Raw genomic sequence first — 23627 nt, 5'->3', positions numbered from 1 at the left:
CACGTTTCAGATCCATAATTCAGAATATTCTGAAATTTGCTCAAGAAGATTTATCTGATGATAAGTATTGAATCGTTTCCATTTGCCAAAATCATATAAAGCTTGCCTGAATTCCAGCTACCCGGGCTCGTGTAATCAGCCTCTAAAAGTTGGGTCGGTCGATCACAAAAAAATGCCCACATACAAAGATGCTGTTGTTTTGGCGAAGTTAGCCTTTACGTAACTAACTGGCATCACACTTAGTAAATAGAAATTGGAGGTTAATTGTGTGGACATTCCTTAGATCAAACGTCACGTTTTTTCTTTTTTAAACTCAGATTAAACCAGTCCGTGTTCATGAAAACAAAACTCGATAAATATTTACATGTAAACAACAACGGACAACAAAAAACCGCCTTGTCTGTGAGAAATTTTTAATGGTTCCGGATGTATTGATGAAATTTGGCATAGGAACCTTTCTTGTGTAAATTGCGATTGACAATGAGACTTGAGAAAGAACGAAGCACTTGGAACAAATCGAGTTGAACGACAGACAAACATTGATTAACACTGGGCGCTTTCATGTTAGGGACTTGGTTGAATTGAAAAAGTTCCTTCTACTGTGAATGCGTGGGAATGTGTATTATGAAAACAGTAACGGTCGACAAAATGATGTCATCATTACACAAGCGATGTAATATCGGGCCATATTCATTAAATAAAAAAATTCAAGCAGATGATTTAATTTAGAACGAAAGCAGTTTTAAGTTCATTTCATCCTTGCTTGCTCTCTTGAAAACATCTGAATTCAAATAGCAAAACACACAAACTTTTCATTCGTTTGAAATAACGGCAAATGGCCACACTGCAGATTTTTAATGCGATATTGTCCTAGACAAGTTTAATTAGTGCATTTTCGGTGAGCAAACAGAATTCGAAGAGAATCATACCTAAATATAAAATAAAGGACTTGTTTAAGCGGATGTTAGAACAAGTACTGATTAAGTGTAGCATCCCTTATAATGAATGGGCATCGTCCAAGGTCAAATATCTTTCTTGGTGCACGCACTGAATACGGAAAGACAGTCGGATCTGAATTTTTAGAAGGGCACAGTCTCTTTGGAAATTTTAAATTCAGTGTTCCTGAACGATTATGGGGTGTAGTAAAAGTTATCACCTTCCCTTCATAATTTCAATCTGAATACGAGGGCCGTCCTTTAGCCAAATAGAGGTGCCAAGAACCCTTGCTAACTAACTCTTGTCTGCGCCACTGATATAAGTACAATTTTGAGACGACCAGGATAACTTGGTTCATAAATCAATCGACTGGACGACGAGTTATCCAAAAATCAGGTCATATTGAGTACACAGAATCGAATTGGAAAAGTCCAATATGTAGTATTTCTGATGCCTCTGAAACGCTGCTAGATTGTCACATAGATTTTCTTCTAATCCTTTGTGCAATATTCTATTTGAAGTTCGTGACAAGTTGTTTGGAATTGCTTTGTCACCGTGAGCCGTTGGGAAGCTTTCCGTGTCAGCGATCTGATTTCCTCTCCTCCGTTGCCGTTATAGAAGAAATTTGTAGAATTGTTTGCATTTCTAAGACAGGCCTCCCACCAAAAACTTCGTGACAAGTTGTAACCACAATTGGGTTAGGATACAAACAATGATTGTGTACACTCCCAATTCCGCTGTCGGAACTTGGAATCGTCATCTCGAGGACTCGACCCTACAAGCACGTTGCCGATTGAACGGGAATCGGCAAGATCTTTAAATGATCTGGACACATTTTATCCTTTAGCACTTGAAGTTAGAGCATTCTATGAAACGTCGTAATTTGATTCCTTTCAAAAGTGCCAAGGCGCCATTTTGCATACTGTATTTGTTGTTGTAATTTTTGACGATAAGGCGATGTACAACATTGCATCGTCTGACTTTTCAAAAAACAAAGAAAGAAATACCATCAAGCTTAGCCGAATCGTAAGCAAGATTTTTACGAGTCAAAATTCGTCTTTGGTCTTTTTTGCTACATCCCATTACATCAATCGTAATTGCTGTAATATATAAAATTTAATGATGACCATTACTACGTATGAAAATTTTGAAGAGATGCAATGTTTTAGAGATAAAGTTTAGCAGTAAAATATCCATAAACAGATTTCACTCCATGGACCATAGTATATCTAGCACAGTAACGAAGCCAGCCCGTTTTTTGTGGTTTTACACTGCCGCGATGCAAATAGTTTGATGTTCATTCACTGGAAATACAAGGAATGGAGCTAATTTCTAAAGAAGTGAAAATAATTCTGCCGAAAAGACTGTAATGCAAGAGTAAAAGTTTGGGCAAAGCAGACCCCTTTCATCCTTCATATTGAATCGGAAAGTTCATACTTTTAAAGAAGACATCTCCTTGTTTTGTATAATCTCCAGTAAATACAGTTTCAGTCTTTACAACGTCTCTTGAACAAGGAACAGAACAATGCGCGTCATATCCGATAAGAAAAATGTAAACACAACTAATCTATATCACGTGGTGCAATCTACATCAGAATGAAGGCAATGACTCTAACCCTGTCTGAAATTTTAATTATTACCGATTTGAGGGATCGCGTCCTCGCACGCCGTCAGACTAAGTTGCTGATTTATTAATCACAAGAGTTGCAATTTACTTTGATGATTAAACGTTGAAAAAAACTAGAAGAGAAAGCCGAAAGTGATCAACTCAAGGTACGTTTGACGAGAATAAGTCATGTTGAGTACTCGATGTAAAATATTGGACGAGCGCTTCTTCGGGAGCCAAATTAGAAACACGTATATTTACCGCGTCAGATTAGATAGCCACGAGTTTTTGTTGATGCAAGCCTATTCTTATGTTAAACTATTTTATCTCTCATTTCACCTGTATTAGTAGCGAAGTTCGATGATAAAGGTGTAATTGTTAGTATTTGTGTGAAATATCCGTTTGCATTACTGCGATTCTGTTTGAAGGCAGAGTCGTTTCGCTTTGAAACGACTCGAATATCTCGCAGTTACCTTCGAACTTTTTTGGTTCAAAGAATATATCGGCTTTACGAAGACCGCGCTCTTTTTTCTGGATGTATCGCTTGTGCTCTCGTGCATTTGTCGTACGTATATGTCTTAAGCGGGAAACATTTATTCCGTGAAATGTCTTATACATGAAATGAGAGGATTTATTGTGTTTTGAAGTAGCTATTAGATTTCGCGCATTGTGTATCAACTTGTATGTCGAATGAACCAGTAGTTTGATGTCTGTCATGTTCTCTGCCCGTCATGTTTTCTGCCCGTCATGTTCTCTGCCCGTCATGATCTCTGCCCGTAGCTTGGCAATTGCCTTCAACAACAGCCGCTTGGTAATAAAGCAGTTTAGTAATAGACGCATGGCTTGTAACCAAGTCTTTCGTCGGTTTTTATGTCTTTGTTCCTCGGTACTTGATTAGAGATGCGTTACGATTTTCTAAAGGCGATTCTAATTGATGATTCTAATTGACGAAATTCATTGCGTCTTTTGTATTTTTTGGGGATGAAATTCAAATCTTGACAATGTTTACTTTGTAACGGCTCGCCCTGTGGTTTTTGTTCGTCAACACAGCACGTTATTATGCATTTGTTTGAACTCTTTGTGTTTAATAATGAATATTTTGAGGTTTTCATATTTTCATGCTCGAGTCGTGCAGGTAGAAACACCATTCGCTTGTACGATTTCAAACTCTATCGACTGCGATGACTTGATGGCGTCCTGCTGTTTGTAATGGTCCGCCAGCTTTGGTTTATGTCATTAGTGTTTCCTTGGTGAATAATTCATCAACGCCTTTCTGTATTCATTTTAGTATCTCGACCACAACACATTTCGACAAAATGAGGATCTTCAGAAATACTTGTTTGATTGTCACACACTGTCCTTGTGCCTTTTCGCGTTTCCGCCGCAACGAAATGCTTTTGTGTTAAAGTCGGCCTTTAAAGAGACTTGCCCTTGTTATGTCTGATATTGCTAACGGCAACAACTACGCAAAAACTAATTAAAAATTGACTAAAGTGGATAAAATATGCATAGTAAAATGAACATAGAGAAGAAGCTACAGGAGTAGGTAATCCTTCTCCAATATCCCCATCAAGATGTGCTGTGTATTTAAAATTTTTGAAATTAGCAACTTTGAATTGCCTCGAGAAATATTTTACGCATACGCCACTAATCGATAATAAGACATTCACTCCTTATTATTAACTTTATTGCCATGAATGTAAACAAATCGATCTTTGACTTGAAGGCATGCGAACGTATGTCTCGTGACAAAAAAGTTTACCCTTGTACTCACAGAAACGACGTATGTTTTCTTCGACATAAATGTTTGTTTTCGAATACCGGAAAAAACCGGGACCGAGGAGCGTATTTTTCATTTGGAATTGGAGAGGGCATAAACTGCCGAAAAATATTAGTATCTATGAATCGCCTTTTATACTTTCAAAATTATACATTTCACTTATATGAGCGACGTAATCTTTTCAGACCGTGTCGAAAATGATTTTTACCCCCCATCCCTTAGTGTATCAAACCCAGGCTGCTCACATGAGTTATCAGTACAAAGGTTTGTGTCACCTTTGGGCTTGTAGTTTTGACGTCACGCAAACAGAGATCACTTATTTTTCCCATCATAGAACGCGCTTTTTTGCTACGTCGCGAATTTTGTGTCTTTTGCAGCATGTTGATGGTTTATGGTACATATTTTATGAACTACAGTGAATCTTGTATTGCCTTGCTTACGATATTTTTAACGATTCTTTTGCAAGAGTGTTTTATTGACATGTTGCTCCGTTCGAACTTCGCGTTTGACCTCCTGTTGAGCCTACAAATGAAACAGAATTTGGACAGCGTAAATAATTAAAAGGTTTATTTGCGGCTTTTGCAATCGAAAAAGTAGGGTCGGTCAAAATTTCGCCAACGTTTTGTGCTATATTCCATTTAGGGTCAAAATTTTGCAATTTTGAGAATTTTTGCTCCAACAGCACAGAATGGCGTGCACCGCATTTCGCTATAGCAATAGACCTGGTATATTTCTTGTTAACATATTTATTCAAGAATTATTAAGCTTCATGTTTTTACGAGGTATTTTGCATGTCATTTTCAGCGGCGTTTCTCCTGACAATAGCAACAGCCGTCTTTTACAAATGTGCAAATGGAAAAGAGGCATGTGTAATGTAGAAATTCCGTTGGTCGGAACAGCATGCGAGTTATCCTGACGTTTAGTCTCATGCCAAACACGTACATTGTATGCATGTACATATTAACATTGTCGATAAACTGTACTTTTTTCATCACGAATAAAGGTCGTCATAACTATACTATGGTTTTAAAGTGACGTAAATTGTTTGATGTCTATATTTGTTGGATAAATATAGCTGGTGTGACCATTGAAACATGAGCTAGGTTGACTGTCCTTAAAGCTGACATGGGACATAAACCTGAGATTGCGCATGGCAATGACTAAATTCTTTTTGTTGAAACTCTTGAAAAGAGGGCCAACATTGATTTTTCGTTACATAACGGCGTTTTTGTTCCATGGTCCTTAGAGTTTATTTGGCTATTTTTTCAACGTTTACAATAATTACATGTTTGTAATAGTTTACAATAATTTCGCGTTAGTTTGAGGGAAATTTCGTGAACGTATGAGAGGTTAACAAACGAATGGGAAAGTCTTACACTCGCACACCCATATGTGCAAGGAAGGAGTTTTTCATTACAAAAAGAGATTTTATGCTTCTTCTGTGCTGGCTTGCAGTTTCAATTGTTTGTGTGTTCTACGAAATAAAAGGATGCAAATTTAACCACTTTTTTATCTTTATTGTGTATAGAATTTTATCGAAACAAAGACGGCCTGTCGCCATGATGTACGGGCTTCTGCTGTTGTTTTGCGCCTTTGCTTTCGGTAGGTTAGCGAACTTCTTGATTGAAGTACAGAATAGCGCTTTATCGCCCAATTCATTGCATTTGCCTTTTGAACTTTTTCAATTTGTAGGGGACGAATTGATTCCTAGGATTCTTCGGGATGCCGATGACGTCCGAGGATTTCCGGACGACTTTGCTTTGTTGAGAGTGACGACGAACGATGTAAGCGGTGCCACTTATTACTGGATGAAGGACAGCAAAAGAATCGACAAAGACACTACGCCACAATTCAGTGGTATCCATGACCGCGTGCTGATACCGGTGGGAAAAGGAAGAGAATATGCTGGCGTGTATCGGTTCGTTATGAAAGCCAAAACTGGAACAATCATGGGGAGGAAGATCACTGTCGAATTTACTTGTGAGCGTTCGGTTTTTTAGTGTTATTTCTCAAAAGGCTAATTGTCCAAGGGGACCAGAAAATCGAGTCCTAGTCTTGTCTTTTCAATTCATACTTCCTCGTTGTTTTCTTACACTTTTAATTTTTTTATCTGTTGTTTTCAAACCACTTTCGTTCATGTGTCATCGAAATGCGGCATTTTAGATCTTGGAGAATTTGACCTTGGCTTTCAAAGACTTTATCATCCACCGGTGGTTATTGGTCAAGCAAACTTCATTCGTTGCCCGAAGCACACCCCAGGAAATAACATCATCTACAAATGGGGAAAAAGGTCCACGATAACCGGTGCTAATTTTCTAATGAACAAACCAAACTATCTTGTTCTTGATGACGGCACGTTATTTTATTCACACATCACCGAAAATGACGTTAGGACATTTAACGAAAGCAAATGGACGTGCGCCATGGAGGTGAAAGTTAACAATAAAAATTCATTCGCATGGGCCAATCACGTTGAAACAGAACTAAGGATTGTCGGAAGTAAGTTTGATTTTTGTTAATAGCGGTATTGCCAGAAGGTCAATGATAGGTTCATGCACGAAATGTACCGCGCATGTGTGTTTTCCTTTTGCGCATGAAAACATATGTGAGAAACGGGTCATGCGTACAAAGATTATCGCCTGTAGCATTTTATCAAAAAAGCCTACGTGAATGTTAAGGTTGGATCCAGGATGATTATTTAGGAGGGTGCTCTGGTTATTCATTAGATTAACAGCTCGAGATTTCTATGAAGTAATAGATGTATGATACAAGTAATTCGGAATAGATTTCTGTTGCTTCTTTGTGGTTGTGGACTTGTAGGTGCCGCTGTGCCATGTCATACAAATTATTACTCTTTTTGTTACATATACTGTTACTTTAGCTTAAGATAAAGATTAATGATTATGAGCTATTTTTTGAAATGTACTTCATTAAACATGAATCACAATTGCTTTTGCTTAATTGCTAGGTATACTAAAACTTTGCTTGTCAGAAAAGTGGCACCTTTTCTGCTTCCCTTTTAGTCAAGGCTATGAACACATCACTACGCACCGCATCCCTCGGCATTTATGATTTTGGACAAAAAGTAGCGCTCAAGCGAAAAAACGCGACTTCAATTTTGATATCTAATTGCTTTCAAAACATCGTTTGGATTAACATAAACTATCACTTGAATTCGAAAATTATAATGAACATTCTGAGCATTATCTTCTAGAGTAGCATGTAGCTAGACATTGCTTCATTCTAATTAATAAAGATGAAATTTGCACTGAATGAAGATTGAAATGTTGCGGCTAAGATATACGCTCCTTAGGCACATATCAACTTTTTTTGTCTTTCTTATTTAGCGAACATGACAGAATTTGGACCGAATATCGTTACACCTCTTCCACAGGCTAAACGGTTTGAAGAAGGAACAACCATATCGATGAAATGCGCCGCAACTGGACGGTATGAATCCTTGTGTTTTATCATATACCTGATAAATATCGTAAACCTCCCAACATAAGTATGTAATAGGAATACAAGCCGCAAGACGGTGGAATTTTCATCCTGTATGTATACACATGGTTGTTTTATATAGAAATATTGATTTTTGAAGCATGGATGTTGCGATGGGAAATGATCAGCCTACTTTGCGCTCACTATTTGCAGGCTAAACTTACCTTTCAACTCTGAGTTGCCAATATCAGACCTCTTCCAGTTTTACTATGACTTTCGATTACTTCTCAAATGTTAGAATAACTTCACTATAAAATATTTCTCCTAAAAGCTATGTATTTTCGACAATATTTGCCTGAGTAATATTAGTAAATAAGCCCGTTTTAGAAACTTTCGAAGTTCGAACTGCTCCGAAACTCTTTAATCTTATCCGTTATGGCTTGTGTGTATTCCCACGAAATATAATCTTTTGTTTGGCCGGTAAGCGGTTAAACCTGCGTAGCTTCTTCAGCATTCAGACAGTTGTCATTACATTTTGATAGACCAACGCCAAAATATTCTTGGAAACGAATCGATGTTTATGGCAAAGAAATAGCCGTGAAAGACGGTAAAGGTGGCATAACCTTTGAAGATCGTGATGATCGATTATTGATCATCGATTCAGCGAAGAAGGAGCATGCTGGTCGATATTTTTGCACTGCATCAATCGGGGAAAAGAACGATACAGTCGAAGGCTCGTTGATTTTTGAAGGTAGGCAAATATTGTTCCGTTCTCGTGCATCCTCCAACATCCTCTTACATCCTCATATGTCATAGTTTATATTTAAAGCATACAATGTTCAATGTGTAAAGTCTCTTTTTTCCTTTGCCAAATATGTATATGTATATTTAAAAAATGCTTTCACCTCATATCTTTGTATGTAATTTTCATCTTACTTTCTTGTCCGGAGTGGGCTTAAGTTTCCTTTCATTTTATTACAGTTGAACCAAAGTGGGTTGGCGAAAAAATTAAGTCGGCGAAGCCATCAATTTATTCAACTCATTCGTGGACGTGCAACGCATCTGGTTTTCCTGAGCCAACATACAAGTGGTACAAAGACGGAAAAGAGCTTGGTGACAGGTCAGTGTGCGTCAACATGAAAAATCTTTTCCAATATTTTTATTTACCCATAGTTATTTTTCAAGAGTTGGAATTTGTCTCTTCTAATGCCTTGCGTGCCCGAACTTAAAAACTTTGCAGCGAAATCTTCCGTCTTAACTCTTCTCTACTCAATTGCACGAAAAACAATAAAGATAGATCTGTGTTCGGCTCTATTTTATTGTCTGTGTTTGATTATCATAAATACTGGAGCGACTTGCGAGGTTCTCAGTTTTCGGTTTCTATTACTCTCTCACTGACTTGCTCCATGTTAAAAAAATTATTTATAGTATAAAGTAAATGGTATAACAGTAAATGTATGACGTTTCGACCAGGGGCGGATCTAGAGTATGTCAAATCCGTCGCGACTGATGTTTGAAACTCAAAATTACCTATTCATATTAGTTAAAAATTCATTAATTATTCTTACTTTATTATCGCATTTACTTCGTGATAAAAATCCAGCTTTGTTTATTATTGAAAACTAATGACTAATCCAATGAATATCTCCTTGGTAACCAGATCAGTTGAATTTTAATTGACCTGGAATAACCGACTGATAAGCGGGGTGGCTTGACTGGTTCGACATATAAAGGAGTCTAAGAACGCCAGAAACGCTATTTTATTGGTCAATGGCCAGATCAGTGGACAGTCTGGAATAATCTCGACCGATAATAGGGGTGGCCGGACCTATAAGGGAGTCCAATTGCTATCTTACAATTGGTTCATTTGAATTTTTGTCTTACTGTGATTGGTTTGACCTATTTCGACTGATAGCCAACTGAACTAACATAGTCAAGCTCACTGTCTGAATTGAATGTTTGATCGTTTCATAATAATTTTCTAAAGCATGATAGAAACTAAACTACAATCAGATGGAATTTATAAATCTTTACAAATTCATATGTTGACATGAATGCTGCTTTACCAAACTGGGAATTTTTTCAAGAGGGCGAAAAATTTATGGATGAATTGTAAATGCTTGGCAAAGACGATCTCGCGAGCGACATTTCAGTCATTGATGTTCAAAAGCAAGCCAACATTGTTTTGAGTTTTATCAGCAGAAATTTACATCAAAATCGTAAGTAAAGGACAACTGAAGTGTATGCATGAATGTAATATATCAAAGTCAATTTATGCGAGTGTGTGATGCGATTTATGTTAATATGGCGTATGGTAAGCAGATAGATGCTTCTAAAATTGTTGTTGCCGAAGGACTTTTAGCTAGGATTTCTTTAGTGCTTAGGAATCGTGACCGTATATGGCAGCGAAATCCTACATTCCTGCAAATATATTTCAATGGCCAAAATCTGTAGCCATAAGGCGCCATACTGTTATTACTTTATCATAAACAAATGTTTGGGACTTTTCAGTTTATGATCATTGATCATTCAATCATTAGACAGTTATACTACATATTGCTTAAGTTTTGAGAAAACTAACATTGATTACATGAGAAGCTGTTTACTATAACCTGTGATTTTGAGTCTTCTGATCCATGAAGCTTTTTATTTTGACAATTTGACTGGAATGGTATTAAACCTTAGTATTTCAGATACATGAAATGTTGTCCCATGTCACATATTGTCCCCTTTTCTAACTGAACACCTCATGTAGAGATGTAAAGTTGTGTTAATCTACGGCTCATACCAGATTGTTTGCCATAAATTCCAAGGGCTATTGATGTATGAAAAGCATTTTCTATAAAGTAAAAATGTCTTCCTATGTATGCAGATAAACCTTGAAATTTGGCAAAACAGCAAAGTATTTTCATGATCACTAGGTAATTTTTCTGATGATCATTATAATTTCTAAACTAAATTATTTCAGATTTACATTTAAACGAGCTTTGATCATATGAAATGATATTTATCATAACCAGTAAGCATAACACATGAACCAATTTTAACATTCATGTAATTATATAATTAAAGACATGTTGGTTACATTCTGTTTGTAATTGATAATACAATGCTACTAGTGATTGCTATATAGTACACCTTGAAGAAGATAATAGTCAAGTGAAATGCCTAATAAACATTTATGGCATTCAGCTGTCCTTATCTGCAAATTTTCACTCTGATAATTTTGCTTAAGCTTTGGCAGAAAAAATTTTGAGTTTTTCCTCAAAGGTGAATTTGCTAATACTGATGTGGAGATGGGTAAGGTTACAATAAACTTGCATGGTTTGAAGTCTGAGCTTTTCTATATCTATGAACTGTCTCTTGTAGTACCAAATTTCTAACTTAACTCATTACATAGAGGTTTGAATGGGGTCTCTAGGGGTCTATGCCTGACAACTTGGTAGAAATTTTTAAAGGCTATATCTGTTTTGAATATAGCATTATTGTAAAATAAATTTTACGTTCCTAGACATGCTAATGAGCTATATATTTGGCATAATAATGAGCCTAAATATTTGGCAAAACATTCAAGTATTGTTCACTTCATTTTTTTTTTTTTGAAAAAAAACGTAACCAAAATGTGTTGTATTTATGCAAAAACGATGCCCACAAAATACATTTTGTAATGCTCTGAAACGCTGAAAATGGCATTTTTAAGGCTCTGAAATTCAAAATTTCTCAGGAGAGAATGCCTCGGACCCCCCCTATATGCGGAGCGCCTCCGATGTTTTATGACTGATGTTTGAAAAATCCTAGATCCGCCCCTGGTTTCGACAACCTTAGCTGTAGTCATCTTCAGAGTCAAATGAGGAGTAAACGTCAGGTTAGCCGTATTTGTTAACTGGTTCTTACGTCATTGTATTGTGTGTACAGAAAATGTGTGGATGTCAATTGTGTATGGTCATTGTGAAATAATATGAAGTGTGATGTTTTTAGTTGAGATAAGTGATTTAGTTGTGATGTTTTTATTTGTAATGTGTGCGTGTCAATTGTGTATTGTCATTGTGAATTAGTGTGAAGTGTAATGTTTTTAGTTGATCGTTTGTTTGTATTGTAAGGTGCCGGTAACCTGACGTTTACTCCTCATTTGACTCTGAAGATGACTACCGCTAAGGTTGTCGAAACGTTAGTCAACAATAACAAAAACAGTCCTTCTCAAGACTATACCAACCTGGACGATCTACATTTACAAATATATATAGTTTATGTATGAAACAGTTGAATAATTTTTCCCTTTATTATTTGATTGAATCAATGCTGTTAGCTGCCTGCTAACAGCAAAACAATGTCTCCTCTTTAGTGGAAAGCACAGGATTAATGAGGGAACAGTAACATTTCCAAGACTGGAGCTAACTGATTCTGGCATGTACGAGTGTGTTGCTGAAAACAGTTTAAACAACATTTATCAAACTGCTCATTTGAATGTCAGAGGTTTGTATCACGTTTATGTAGAGAGCTTAAGTCTTAGGACATGCAAACCCTAGAAGGATGACATTCTCAGGTAAACTTGGAAAAATCACGTAAATGAATACAGTAAACTCTCGTTTTAAAACGGGGTATCGCTGTTTTATTTTGTTTTTAAGTGTTGATTTGAATTCGTAGGTCAATATTACTTCAAAGTTTGTCCCCTTCCATATTGCGTTCGATAAATTCTAGGGTGTCCATTGTAGCTAGAGAAAAACATGGAAGATGTTTGTTGGGGACCACATGAAGTGTCCGCAATGCCTTTATAACGAGATTCGGCAGGGTGTTGGCCTCATTTGTATTGTTTTTACGTTTCTGTTTGCATTTTTGGTGCTTCAAGGAGCCGTGTATCAATTGGTTGAAGGTAGCATCTTGTATAAATTTTTTTTTGTTTTGCCTTTAGCGGAGAAACCTGTTTTTCACGAAAACACCGGCACGAAAACATTATTCATCGGAAATAAAGGAGTGATTGAATGTCGTGCAAAAGCTGCACCATCTGCCAAGAACACGTGGGAAAAAGATGGCGTCAAAATTGATTTCACGTTTTCAAAATATACTCTTGCCAATCATGAAAATCTCGTTATCCGTGAGTACAAATATTGCAATTAAACGATGAAAAGTTTGATTTACCTTTTCTCTTCGGAACTGTCATGGCCAATGGTTGCAATAATGTAAGCCAGTCCTCCTTAGTGCTCCAGCTCGGGTGACGTTTCTACGTCCATTGACTTGAAACATAACTTTCTAAAAAAACGAACAAAGGTCATGTATAACATTACTAACTTGGATGGTGAATATAAACGAGCTTCACAGAAAATGCCTGTAATATTCTACGTATGAATAACTCAAAAAACCATCCACAGGATAAGGATTTTTACTAAACTTATCAAAAATAGGCACTGCGGGTGTACATGTACGCACAGCTGATTTTTGGAATCATTGTAACTCCATGCAGCAATGGGGTTGGGGTGAAAATAACTGTGTTGATGCACAAAGTTACTTTAATTTTATAGTATAGTTGTGAAACTTTGTTGTTAGAATCTTACTCATCGTTTACACAAAAGATTTTTGGCCTGCGTCTACTGTAAAAGTACAATTTACATAAATTATATATTCCACTTTATATTGCTAAACAATTATTGGAGTTACCAAAACCTTATACATACAGCTTTATGGTCTGAGAAACGTTTTGAAGTTTTTTCAGAGCGTTTTGAATTTGAACTTGACTTGCTCTTGTGTATTTTAGTTATGTAGCTGTTTTTTGTGCACTCTTTTATTCGAGGGATCAATGGATGTTCGTTGTCTTTGTAGAGAGGGTAAGCAAGCAAGATATTGGAAATTATACTTGCTACGCTAAAAATACATATGGAAGCGATTCAAAGAAGATAAGCGTTCAGGTCATTGGTGAAATCAATTTCGTTGACACCCCCAAAAATATCGAGAAAGTTAGGGGCGAAACATTTAAATTAAAGTGCAAAGCTGAAGGTAAGTGTTAGTCTAGTAGGCTTGTTTTTGCAAGAATTGTAATGAATAACTGAGGTCTGGTTCAGGTACACCGCATAGATTTAATCAAAACAGAAACAGAAAGTTGTCAAAGTTGCTGTAAATTTCAACTTCTGTACGATACGAAAGCTGGCAGCTGAAATTTCATTAAAAAGGCTGTGTTGTAAACCTCAAATTCCTCGAGTTTCCTTTGTTATTTCTGTTCTGAAATGATATTCTGCTACATTTCCTTGCTTTGTCTCTTGAGTGAAATATTTGTAGTGTGAAAATGGGGTCAACTAGACAAAATATGTGTTGTTCAAACCGAGTGCACGCATAGGTGACATTCCAAGTTTGAAGCTTGTGGTTAGTCCTCATCAACGACTAACATAAGTTTGACATAAACTTAAGCAGGTGCATTTATACACCAGATGTCTGGCATATAATGTACATAACAATAATCTTTTGTGTATGCAGGCGATAAAGACAGTGCTACGAAGCTGGTGATCAAGTACAAATGGCAAGTCGATGGTAAAGATCTTGTTTATGACGATTCGGTGGTTTGGTCAGAACAGGCTCACGCCCTCATCTTCCTTAAAACTGAGGTAGAGTCTGATATAAGTTTTGTACATTCATAAACTTTCATCAACTACCCGAAAATCGTGATACCATTTATCTTACATGAACTTTGTTGAACATGGTTGTAGGAACGGGATTGCGCGTTATCTGATAAATTTGACTTACTGTAGGTTGCGCAAAGTGGTACTTATGAGTGTATTGCCTATATTGATCAACCCTCGTATGCTGAAAAACGAAGCCGAGCCATCGTCAAAATTAAAGGTGAAAAAATACAGGCGTTTGACATGACCTTATTTAGTTTCATAGTTTCGTACATGTGGTGTATTTCATTTTGTTGATAGTCATGCCATTTTATCTCGTTCTCAGTTTTTGCGTTGCCGAAGTAAAATTTATCGATTTGTTTATATTGTGAATTCTTTGTTTAGTAGTTGTTGTCCGTATGTCATTTTTACGCATAATTTTATAAGGAAAATTAGACATCTGCCTTTGCAGTTGTTCTGATTGTTTCTTTACGTCTCAGGTCCTCCCGAAGCTCCCAATAAGGTTGAAATTGATGGTAATTGCAGCTTGTTCATTGCTAAGATAATGTGGAGTACCACACCGTCGAACCAGAATACCATTAAACACTTTATCATACAAAAGATGACGTCGTACGGGGTAGACACTTGGTACAACGTGAGCGAGAACGTGGATGCAAAAGAGTTTATGTGGACTGTTAAAAATCTATCGCCTTTTACGAAATATCGTTTCCGCGTTCTTGCTATCAATGAGATTGGTACGAGCGCACCCAGTGAGCCCACAAAATTTGATAACTGCGTCACACCTGCTAAAGGTAAAACAATTTCAGATAATTTTTTTCCATTTAAAGTTTGAGCTACACAACATGGTGTCCAGTATTTGTCCCACACACGGTTTTTGGTGTGTTGACGTACCGAGATTTGGTTTCAAGAGACTTAGTAGCATTGTTCTTATTTCGAGACAAATCTTCAACTGAAAGTATTACAGACCGCAAAGCGTGTCACCGACTTTAGAATTTAAAATGAATTGTTTTGCATCTTTTGAAACACGAAAGACTTTGTTGTATCTATCCTAGTTACTAATGCTTTGTGTGATTTTTTTACCTAGAACCAACGAAGTGTCCCAATATCAGCGCCTTTCCAGGAAAAGCCAATGAATTGACATTAAAATGGGAGGTTGGTTCTTACGTTTTTATTCTTTTGCAAGTAGATTCTGATTGGTTCAAAGACACGTACGAATTCGTTATGTTCAACAAAATGAACAAATCTAGTGTCATATAATGTGTGAAAATTAACAGTGTCTTGTTGCCATAACTTTACTGTACATCATAAATATGCTAACGCCTAAAAGCTCACTCGCACTCGCTGAGTGCGACAAAGAAATTTCGCTCCCAAAAATCAATGGCAAACTCAAAAAGAATAGTTAATGTAATAATTTTGAAGTGAGCGTAAGCGTGACCGAGCTTTTCGAATACAGGAGTAAGTTTTATTGAATAAGTACAATGTTTTGTGAATTAATATGTTTTACTAACATTTATTTTGCAAGGGAACCATATGATGTTACTGAACTTACGCAACTGACCAATAGCGTCAACCTTTTTTAAACATTTTTAAAGGTGAAAACTTTATTTTCTTTGAAGCACAACTTTTCTCCTTTCTTTCAGAAAATGGACCGCATATATCACAATGGAGGTGATTTCCATTATGTTCTTGAGTATTATTCCTCGATAAACGTCAATCCAACACCAAAAAGATTTGAACGCTACCAGCACGAATTCAAGATCCCAAATGCTGGTTATTATCATCTGTGGTCGTATAAAATCCAAGGGAAAAACATAGTTGGTGGTGGGCCATTTTGTGAAGGGAATGCCTATTCTGGCCAGAATGGTAGGTCGAGTATCGATAAATTGCTGAACGGATTTTAACGGCCTGCTTATGTTGATGTCGAGTTAACACTTGGAGTTGCCAGAAAAATATACAGAAAGTGTTCAACTTCGAAATTCTTAAAAGATTTGGTTGCATTTGGTCTTCTGCGTGTTTGAGCTTCCTTGTTTATCTCTCTTTCTCTTTAGTGATTATACGTCGCTTCCCATCTGTCTATAGGCCTTTTTGTTTATCTCTCTTTTTCTTTTGTTCTGTCGTCTTTGTTTGTCTTTCTTCCCTGTTGGTCTTTGCTTATTTGTGTATCTCCCGCTCTTTTTCTTTTGTGTTTCTTTGTTTATCTCGCATTCCTTTTGGTCTGGGCCTCTTTGTTTATCGCCCTTTCTTTTTGTCCAGGCTTGTTTGTTTATTGTGCTTCCCTTTTGGTTTTTCCTTGTCTACCTTCCTTTCTTGTTATCTGGGCTTCTCTGCTAAACTCGCTTCCCTTTTTCTCTAGGCTTCTTTGTTTATCTCGTCGTCATCGCTCAGTTTAATGTATTGTCAACAGTGTAATTTGCTTAATATTGAGCCTCACCTGCATAGATATTACCAATCGTCAACCCATCAAGCATCAAAAGTTTTACACTTTTTTATTTTGTTTTGTCATAAGCCAGAAAGTGCTCCTGATATGTGACGTTTCGATTTATCGACTTTGTTTGATATTTCTAGCTCCGGACAAAGCACCTTCGCAACTTACTGTTAGTAAAATTGGTGCCAGATACTTCATTGTCCAGTGGAAAAAACTTACATTAAAGAGAGGAAGCGTTGATGGCTATAACGTTAGTAGAGCTTATATGATATTGTCAGGGGTTTGTGAGACAATCGCGCATGTACACCAGTGGTTAGTGTAATACACGTGAAACATTTGACATATTATACAGTTAAAGTGGCAGCGCATATGTTCCTTGACAGCCATGCAGTTTTAACATCAAGGATCTAAAATGGGCGAAGTTTGCACATGCGTAATCACTTCAATTTAGCTACGTCGGGCGACCATGTTTTTTTTGCAGGCATACGAAAAAATTTTACAGGCAACGGAAAAAAGTCGTTGCACGAACTTTGTTCTCATACATTCTAACACAATTGCTCAAAGCTGTGATCGGCAAATATTGAAAATTTTTTCGAGAAATTTGAATTTTGCATTTTTCTCAAATGTGCATCATATGTTCTTCTGAATCAATACGGTTTGCCTTTGGCTTAAGCCACTTGCAGGTAGCGCCCCCCTACCTTAGCTCCCTCAACATTTTACACTGATCTTACACTGAGAGGGCGGCTGCCACTCTATTTTTTGTAAGGCGTCAACAGTGCATTTACTTTTTCTTCAGCTCATTTACAATCAACTTGGCACCTCTTCAACATCGCGTCGTTCGATCAATGCGAATCTTTGCACGGAGGATAGTACATGCGAACTGAATATCAGCGCCAGCCTCACATCCAAACGTGTCGACGGTCTTCTACCCGACACCGAATACAGAATATCTCTTCGCGGTTATAATAGCGGCGGATTTGGTCGCCGTAGTGCACCCATTTTAGTTCGAACAATGGAAGACGTACCCGAGGCAGTTGCTACCCTTACCCTCACGCCGTACGCCAAGTTTGTTAAAGTAGAGTGGACGGAACCGAACCAACCAAACGGAATTATCACCAAGTACAGAATATCCATTGATAAGCAACCCAATTTTAAACCTATCATTCTTAACGCCAATACCAAAAAATACATCTTCGATCGCCTGAGACCAAAGACTGAATATATCGTGACCGTACAGCCCAGTACGAGTAAAGGTTATGGCAAGAAACGTGCCGACTCGGTCGAAACACTTTCACCACAAGGTAAAGTGAGCTATCGTCGGGCTTATGTAATATGTTTCGCTAGGTTTTCGAAAATTAACAAAAAAATTCTCGGAAAAGAGATTGTAAATTGCACGTGATATTTTTTGCAGCAATAAACGTTATGCTCATTTGGTCAAATGGAACCGTCGAGTGAAGCACTTTTGAGTGGCACTTGCGTAGATAGTTAGAGTACAGTGACGTAGTCAGAAGTTGTGCAATTCACGTTCAGCCTAAATAATTTTCTTTCAATCAGGCTTTTACTGAACCTACCATTTTAATGCATGCAGATATCAAATTTGAAGAACCAAATTTGTTTGATGGCTACGCCTTTATAGACTACATAAACTCAGGCGAAATTGACTTCATAAGCTTGTGCTCAAACTTTCAGTGAGAGCGAATTGTAGCTACATACAACTGAATTGATTTTAAATTACTCAAAATGCAGTACTTCTACAATGAGATGTAGACTATTGATTTGGTATTCAAAGCATGAATATATATAGGATTTATCAAAAACTAAAGAAAATACAAGCATGGATAGAAACATGGTTCGATTTCCGATTTGAAAAGACTACCACTAGCAATTCAGTTTTTGAATTTATTTACCGTTTAATACTTCTCGATTTAAATTGCTCCGTCTTATTTGTTCAGTGCCTGCGGTCCCAAAAGCTCCGATTTTGGAAGGTATTGGTGAAAATGGTGTAAACGTGACTTTCCAAGAAGGACAACCCGAACAGGGATTTCCCGAAAAATTCCTCGTGTATTATCGCATCAAAGGTAAAAGACTTTCATATATTAGATTATGCATTCGAAGTGAGAACATCGTATTTTTTTTCATCCTGTTACGATATAAATTTCGGAACTCTTAAGTATACAACGTTTTGTTTCAGACGGCGAAGATACGGAATGGGCTAATTTGACAGATCCTGTGGACTATTTTGGTACGGATGGTAAGTCGTACGTGGAAATATACGATTTGAACGAAGGGGTGATGTATGAGTTTACCACCATTGCTTTGAACAACGAGGGCAAAAGTGAAAAGGGTGTCATTGGAGAAGTTCGCCCAGGAAACAATAAAAAAAAAGGTTAGTTTCTCAACTTGTTTGTTTGCCATACATTTAGGCATGCGCACAATTTATTTCCTGAATAAAAATAGCGGACGAGATCATAGGTTACAACAATTACAATAATTTAAGTTACAACAGTTCAACAAATTGCACGATGTTGAATGGAAATGTTAGATGCCCAAAACACATGTACACAGTATGTCAACATCATTCATCATTTCGTGAATTCTTTGGTAAAAGTGCTTTCTGGAAAATTATTGGATCGTGCGGAGACATTTACGACAAACATGGTGCTGTCGATAGTGCGTCCAACTTGTTTTGAACAAGATTTTTCCCATTTGCTGATGTTGACTGCATTTAGACAAAATGTATCAAACTTAATATTCAATCAAATTTTTTCTCTATCTGCTATGTAAAGAGGTTTGCCTATTTTATTTAGGTTTCTTGCAAAAATACAACTGTTTCTAAATGTTCTTTCCTGCCAAATCGTGCCTACGAACAATCCTTAGACTGAAAACTTTTTTACCGTTCGTAGCTAAAGCAGACACAACTTCGCTGGTCAAACGCGCCTGGTTCATTGTTGTCATCATAATAGTTTTCTTGCTTCTGATATTGCTGATGGTGGCATTGCTAATAACAAGGAAACGCGGCGAAAGATACCCCGGTATGTTGTGTAGTACGTTTTAACTGAGAGATATGGTTTGGCGGTTTGCATTTGTATTTTATAATTCGCATTGTCATTAGCTAAATTTTTATTTTTTGTGAAATGCTTGTCGATGAAAAAGACATACTCATGATGTATACTCACATGAAATAATTACATTCAGCCATAAACGTCACTTGGTTGTATTAAAAGTACTAAAAAGCTTGCGGTACATCACCTACCGCAAGAAGGGCCTCTTGCCGTTAAAACCTGAATCGCAAAGCCATGGTCACGTGACTTTTTGCGGTTTGCCGTGCGCCAAACTAAAACTCTTTAACGACGCTATTTTCAAGTTGGAAATGCATACGCTTGCAAGCGTGGCGAAAGTAAAGAATATTTGGTTCTTATTAAAATGTTAAGACTTAATGGTGTTATGGCACAGTATAGAAACATACAGTAGTCTCCCTCCACTGTACAACTTGGTGCTGTATATTTAATTAGATTACTGGCTGCGGCTAGCCATCCCAGCGCTCCTATTAGCCGAAAAAAGCATTTGACTGGCTGCCACTATGCTAATCACATGCTTAATAAGATATGCACTACACAAAAAAATTCCATAGAGTGGGACTTCTGTTTGTTTCTATACTGTGATTATGGTTTGTGATGTTAAGTGCTGTTTTTCCGACAGTTGGAAAACGAGAGAAGAAGAGAGCAGGTGGTATACTTGATATGGCAGATGAAGCGGATTATGGCGCGTATCCCATGAAAGATCACAGGTTAGAGTTTAGCATTTTTATGAATGCCAACTTCAGAGACAATGTAGATTGTTTTTATCGGTCGCCATGTTGGGGGAAAATTTCATATAGTGAAAAGAATTTATGTTCATTTCATACTTTGTTGAGCATCGGCATTTTGATGTACTCTCCCAACATGGCCGCATGCAAACATTGTACAGGGTGTCAAAAAAAAATGTAACTAGCATTTATAACAGATCAATGAACTCGACAGTTCTGTGCCTCTTGGATTTCATACATACACTTATTTCCAACATGTTATGACATACTGACATACACTAATTTCCAACGCAAATGCATTATAACAGCCACAAAAGTGTGGTCATATTCTCCCTTAGTTACAACAAACATGAACAAACTAGCGTTTGACTAAATTAACAAGGCGAAACAAATAGCTACTGCATACTAAACTATTTAACGCAGATTTCATTTAAGTGCATACATAATTATTCGTTTTTTTTGGGCGACACCCCGCCGTTGTAGTAGTAGAACGTTCAATGCCATACGAAAACATTTGCAAAATTTAATATTTTTTCAACAGGTCAAACGGAAATGGTGTGAACCGGCAAAACAGTAACGCCTCAATGCCATACAGAGATCCTGACCGCGATAGTTTGGAGGCGTATGGTGAAGAAGATCGTTTCGCCGAGGATGCAGCTTCATTGATCGGTGTTTATAACGATGACCGAAAACATGGCAAAGGTAAAGGCATGTTCGAGCCGGAAGCTGTGTAAAAGCAACAAGAGAGGCTGTGCCTATGGTTAACGTCGGTTTCGACCAAGAGATAGCATTGCTCGCTGAGTCCGTTTCACACTTTTTTTAGATATAATAGTTTAAGTTATTTGTAATTATTTGAGCTGACAGCGATCAGGTTTTTTGAACTGATTTAAAATAGTGAAGATAGTACTTGAAGACTCTGCAAAAAGGAATATTTTTAGAAAGGTGAATCATTACATGTTATAAATAACATGAATTCAACGAACTCTTCATTAAAGAGATGGCCGTTTTTGTAAAGTTTGCGAGGATCAACTTTTAGTCAAAACTATTTCTTAACGTTATTTATGCAACGATATACAACTGTTCTTAATATAAATGAAATTAGTCTGTAAATTAGTAAATATTAGTTTTATTTCATAAATTATTTCATATTTTTACTCAATTTTCCATACAGAATTCAGAAAACCACGACTAATTTGTATCCTTGCTTTTTCTTTACGCATTAACTTTATAGGTGGCTTCGTTAATGTGAATGACATTTCATATTTTTACAGCAGTTGATGGCGAATTATTTTTCATAAATATTTACTAATATAATTGGACAGGGCCTTTTGCACTTTCAGCAAATTGATGTTTTTGGGGTTTGACGCACTAACCACACATGCAACAACAATGACAAGGCTATTTATTATTTATACACCTTAAAGATCAAACATCGGTTTCTTTGCTTAATTTTACTGAAGCTGCTTTCCAATTATTTATCAAGATAACTGCAATTTTCACTGATAGTGAAAGGCTTCAATTATCGACGTTTTCGTGACAGGGAGTTTGCACGATGCACGCTGCAAATCGACGACAATGCATCAATATCGCTGGCGCTTACGACAATGACGTTGTTGTGGCTTAACCCAATCAAAATCGATGTCAACACCAAGCAACTCTCAACCATTCTTGTGCAGTGATTACCCGTGCATGTCAGAGAATTTTTCTCAAGATACAATGTGTTTAAATAGTCGCCAATAAAGGCTAACTTTTTCCCGTACTTTTTAAGGGCTATCGCATCTGCGTCGTTTGTCCAATCTCCGCCACTTCCACCTGAGGAACTTTCTGGCTTTAGGCGGGCCTTACGCACTAATTCATCGCCAATTTTTGCGAGACGCGCCCCGAGTTTTTGTAGAAGCGTTTTTCGTGACGTTTTTGATGCTCTGATGTTCAATTTGTAAAATGCGGGAAGGGATGCGCGTCGCTTTTCCGTCATCTTTCGACTTTTGATAGACGTTGTTCGTCGACGATATTGGCCGCCACATTTTTCTGTCGATATGATAATTTTTTTGTTCGTTGCCGGGTCAATACGTAAATAAAAATCCTTTTTTTCATCCGATCCCGATGTCGTTGCTGAAAAAAAAACACACAAAATATTCGTTAAATTTTATGAATAGTGGCACTGTAATTCTACAATTTAGTGAAATAGTGTTGAAATCAAAACAAAAAACAGGAATCGTGTTTTTTTTTATAATATTCCAATCAAACTGTGAGACCCAAACAACCCAAAAAGTTCAAGCAAAATTACTAATTGCGAATTATAAAGTAGTATACGGTTATGGCAGCCGTTTTGATTGTAGTATTCTTATGCAAAATACATACGGGCTACAAATTCCAAGCACGCACGAAATTACTTGTCACTAGAAAGTAAAACTGAAATTTTGATCAATGTAAAACCCTTGCGAAAACGAACCATTTTTTCGCGGTGTATTCGGAAAACTTCAACATTACAAAATTCAGTTCAAGACAACATTGTGCAGTTTTATCAGCGAAATTTTGTCAAGGAAAAACCTTACTAAATGTAGATGAGAAATCTTGAAATTACTCAAACTTGTGATTGTATATTTATTATTGTTAATGCTATGAAATTTTCGTTCTTACCTTGAGGATGTGAAGAATTATGAGTTTTCGAATCCAAACTCTCGACGTAAAACATGATTTTATGCTATTTCCAAAAAGCACTCACTGTCAGAGATAACTTGTATACTGATGTGATGAGCTAGCTTCGCTTGTTTTATACCGACGGCTTGCATGACTTGGAGGGTCGGATCGATGTCGATTAATTAGGAAGGTGTATGAGAATATATTACGATATTCCAAACACGTTTTAGCTGATTGCATGGGAACAATTATTTTGGCAGAGTGCGACATGAAAAGCGTAATTCAGCACGAAAGGTTATGAAGACGCGAAAAAGCCCTCATTTACATTGACCAACGGTTTAATAAATCTTTCAAGCTCTCAATCTGGGCTCTTCGGATATGTTGTTTTT

At 37.0% G+C, this 23627-nt stretch overlaps 2 protein-coding genes across 2 annotated transcripts; one reads left to right on the top strand and one right to left on the bottom strand.

Annotated features, from left to right (window-relative positions):
- The first annotated feature begins 2303 nt into the window (after positions 1–2303).
- Positions 2304–21790, top strand: LOC124435007 (fibronectin type III domain-containing protein-like). Its single transcript, XM_046984959.1, has 22 exons — positions 2304–2709; positions 5851–5924; positions 6015–6302; positions 6486–6821; positions 7670–7772; positions 8306–8514; positions 8745–8883; positions 12106–12236; positions 12673–12855; positions 13578–13751; positions 14226–14353; positions 14498–14588; positions 14848–15159; positions 15453–15520; positions 16009–16231; positions 16934–17043; positions 17590–18094; positions 18746–18871; positions 18985–19179; positions 19697–19825; positions 20493–20580; positions 21140–21790. Exons 2-22 carry the CDS (start codon positions 5882–5884, stop codon positions 21330–21332), a joined length of 3774 nt encoding a protein of 1257 aa, XP_046840915.1. The 5' UTR covers positions 2304–2709; positions 5851–5881; the 3' UTR covers positions 21333–21790.
- Positions 21709–23626, bottom strand: LOC124435008. The gene is made up of 2 exons (XM_046984960.1): positions 23239–23626; positions 21709–22710 (listed from the first exon to the last, which is right to left on the bottom strand). The coding sequence occupies exons 1-2, from the start codon at positions 23291–23293 to the stop codon at positions 22118–22120; spliced, it is 648 nt and encodes a 215-aa protein (XP_046840916.1). The 5' UTR covers positions 23294–23626; the 3' UTR covers positions 21709–22117.
- Between the last annotated feature and the right edge of the window lies 1 nt (position 23627).

Source organism: Xenia sp. Carnegie-2017, unplaced genomic scaffold, assembly GCF_021976095.1.
Source record: "Xenia sp. Carnegie-2017 unplaced genomic scaffold, XeniaSp_v1 HiC_scaffold_14, whole genome shotgun sequence".
Lineage (NCBI taxonomy): Eukaryota > Metazoa > Cnidaria > Anthozoa > Malacalcyonacea > Xeniidae > Xenia > Xenia sp. Carnegie-2017.
Note: the sequence above shows the minus strand (reverse complement) of the source record. Positions and strands in the feature narration are given on the sequence as shown.

Excerpts from the sequence above, each read along its gene's own strand:
- LOC124435007 (XM_046984959.1), top strand. The coding sequence starts at position 5,882 with ATGATGTACGGGCTTCTGCTGTTGTTTTGCGCCTTTGCTTTCG. Across the intron at positions 6,822-7,669 it reads AGAACTAAGGATTGTCGGAA|CGAACATGACAGAATTTGGA; the intron begins GTAAGTTTGATT and ends TTTCTTATTTAG. Across the intron at positions 14,354-14,497 it reads TCATCTTCCTTAAAACTGAG|GTTGCGCAAAGTGGTACTTA; the intron begins GTAGAGTCTGAT and ends GACTTACTGTAG.
- LOC124435008 (XM_046984960.1), bottom strand. The coding sequence starts at position 23,293 with ATGTTTTACGTCGAGAGTTTGGATTCGAAAACTCATAATTCTTCACAT. Across the intron at positions 22,711-23,238 it reads TAATTCTTCACATCCTCAAG|CAACGACATCGGGATCGGAT; the intron begins GTAAGAACGAAA and ends TTTTTTTTTCAG.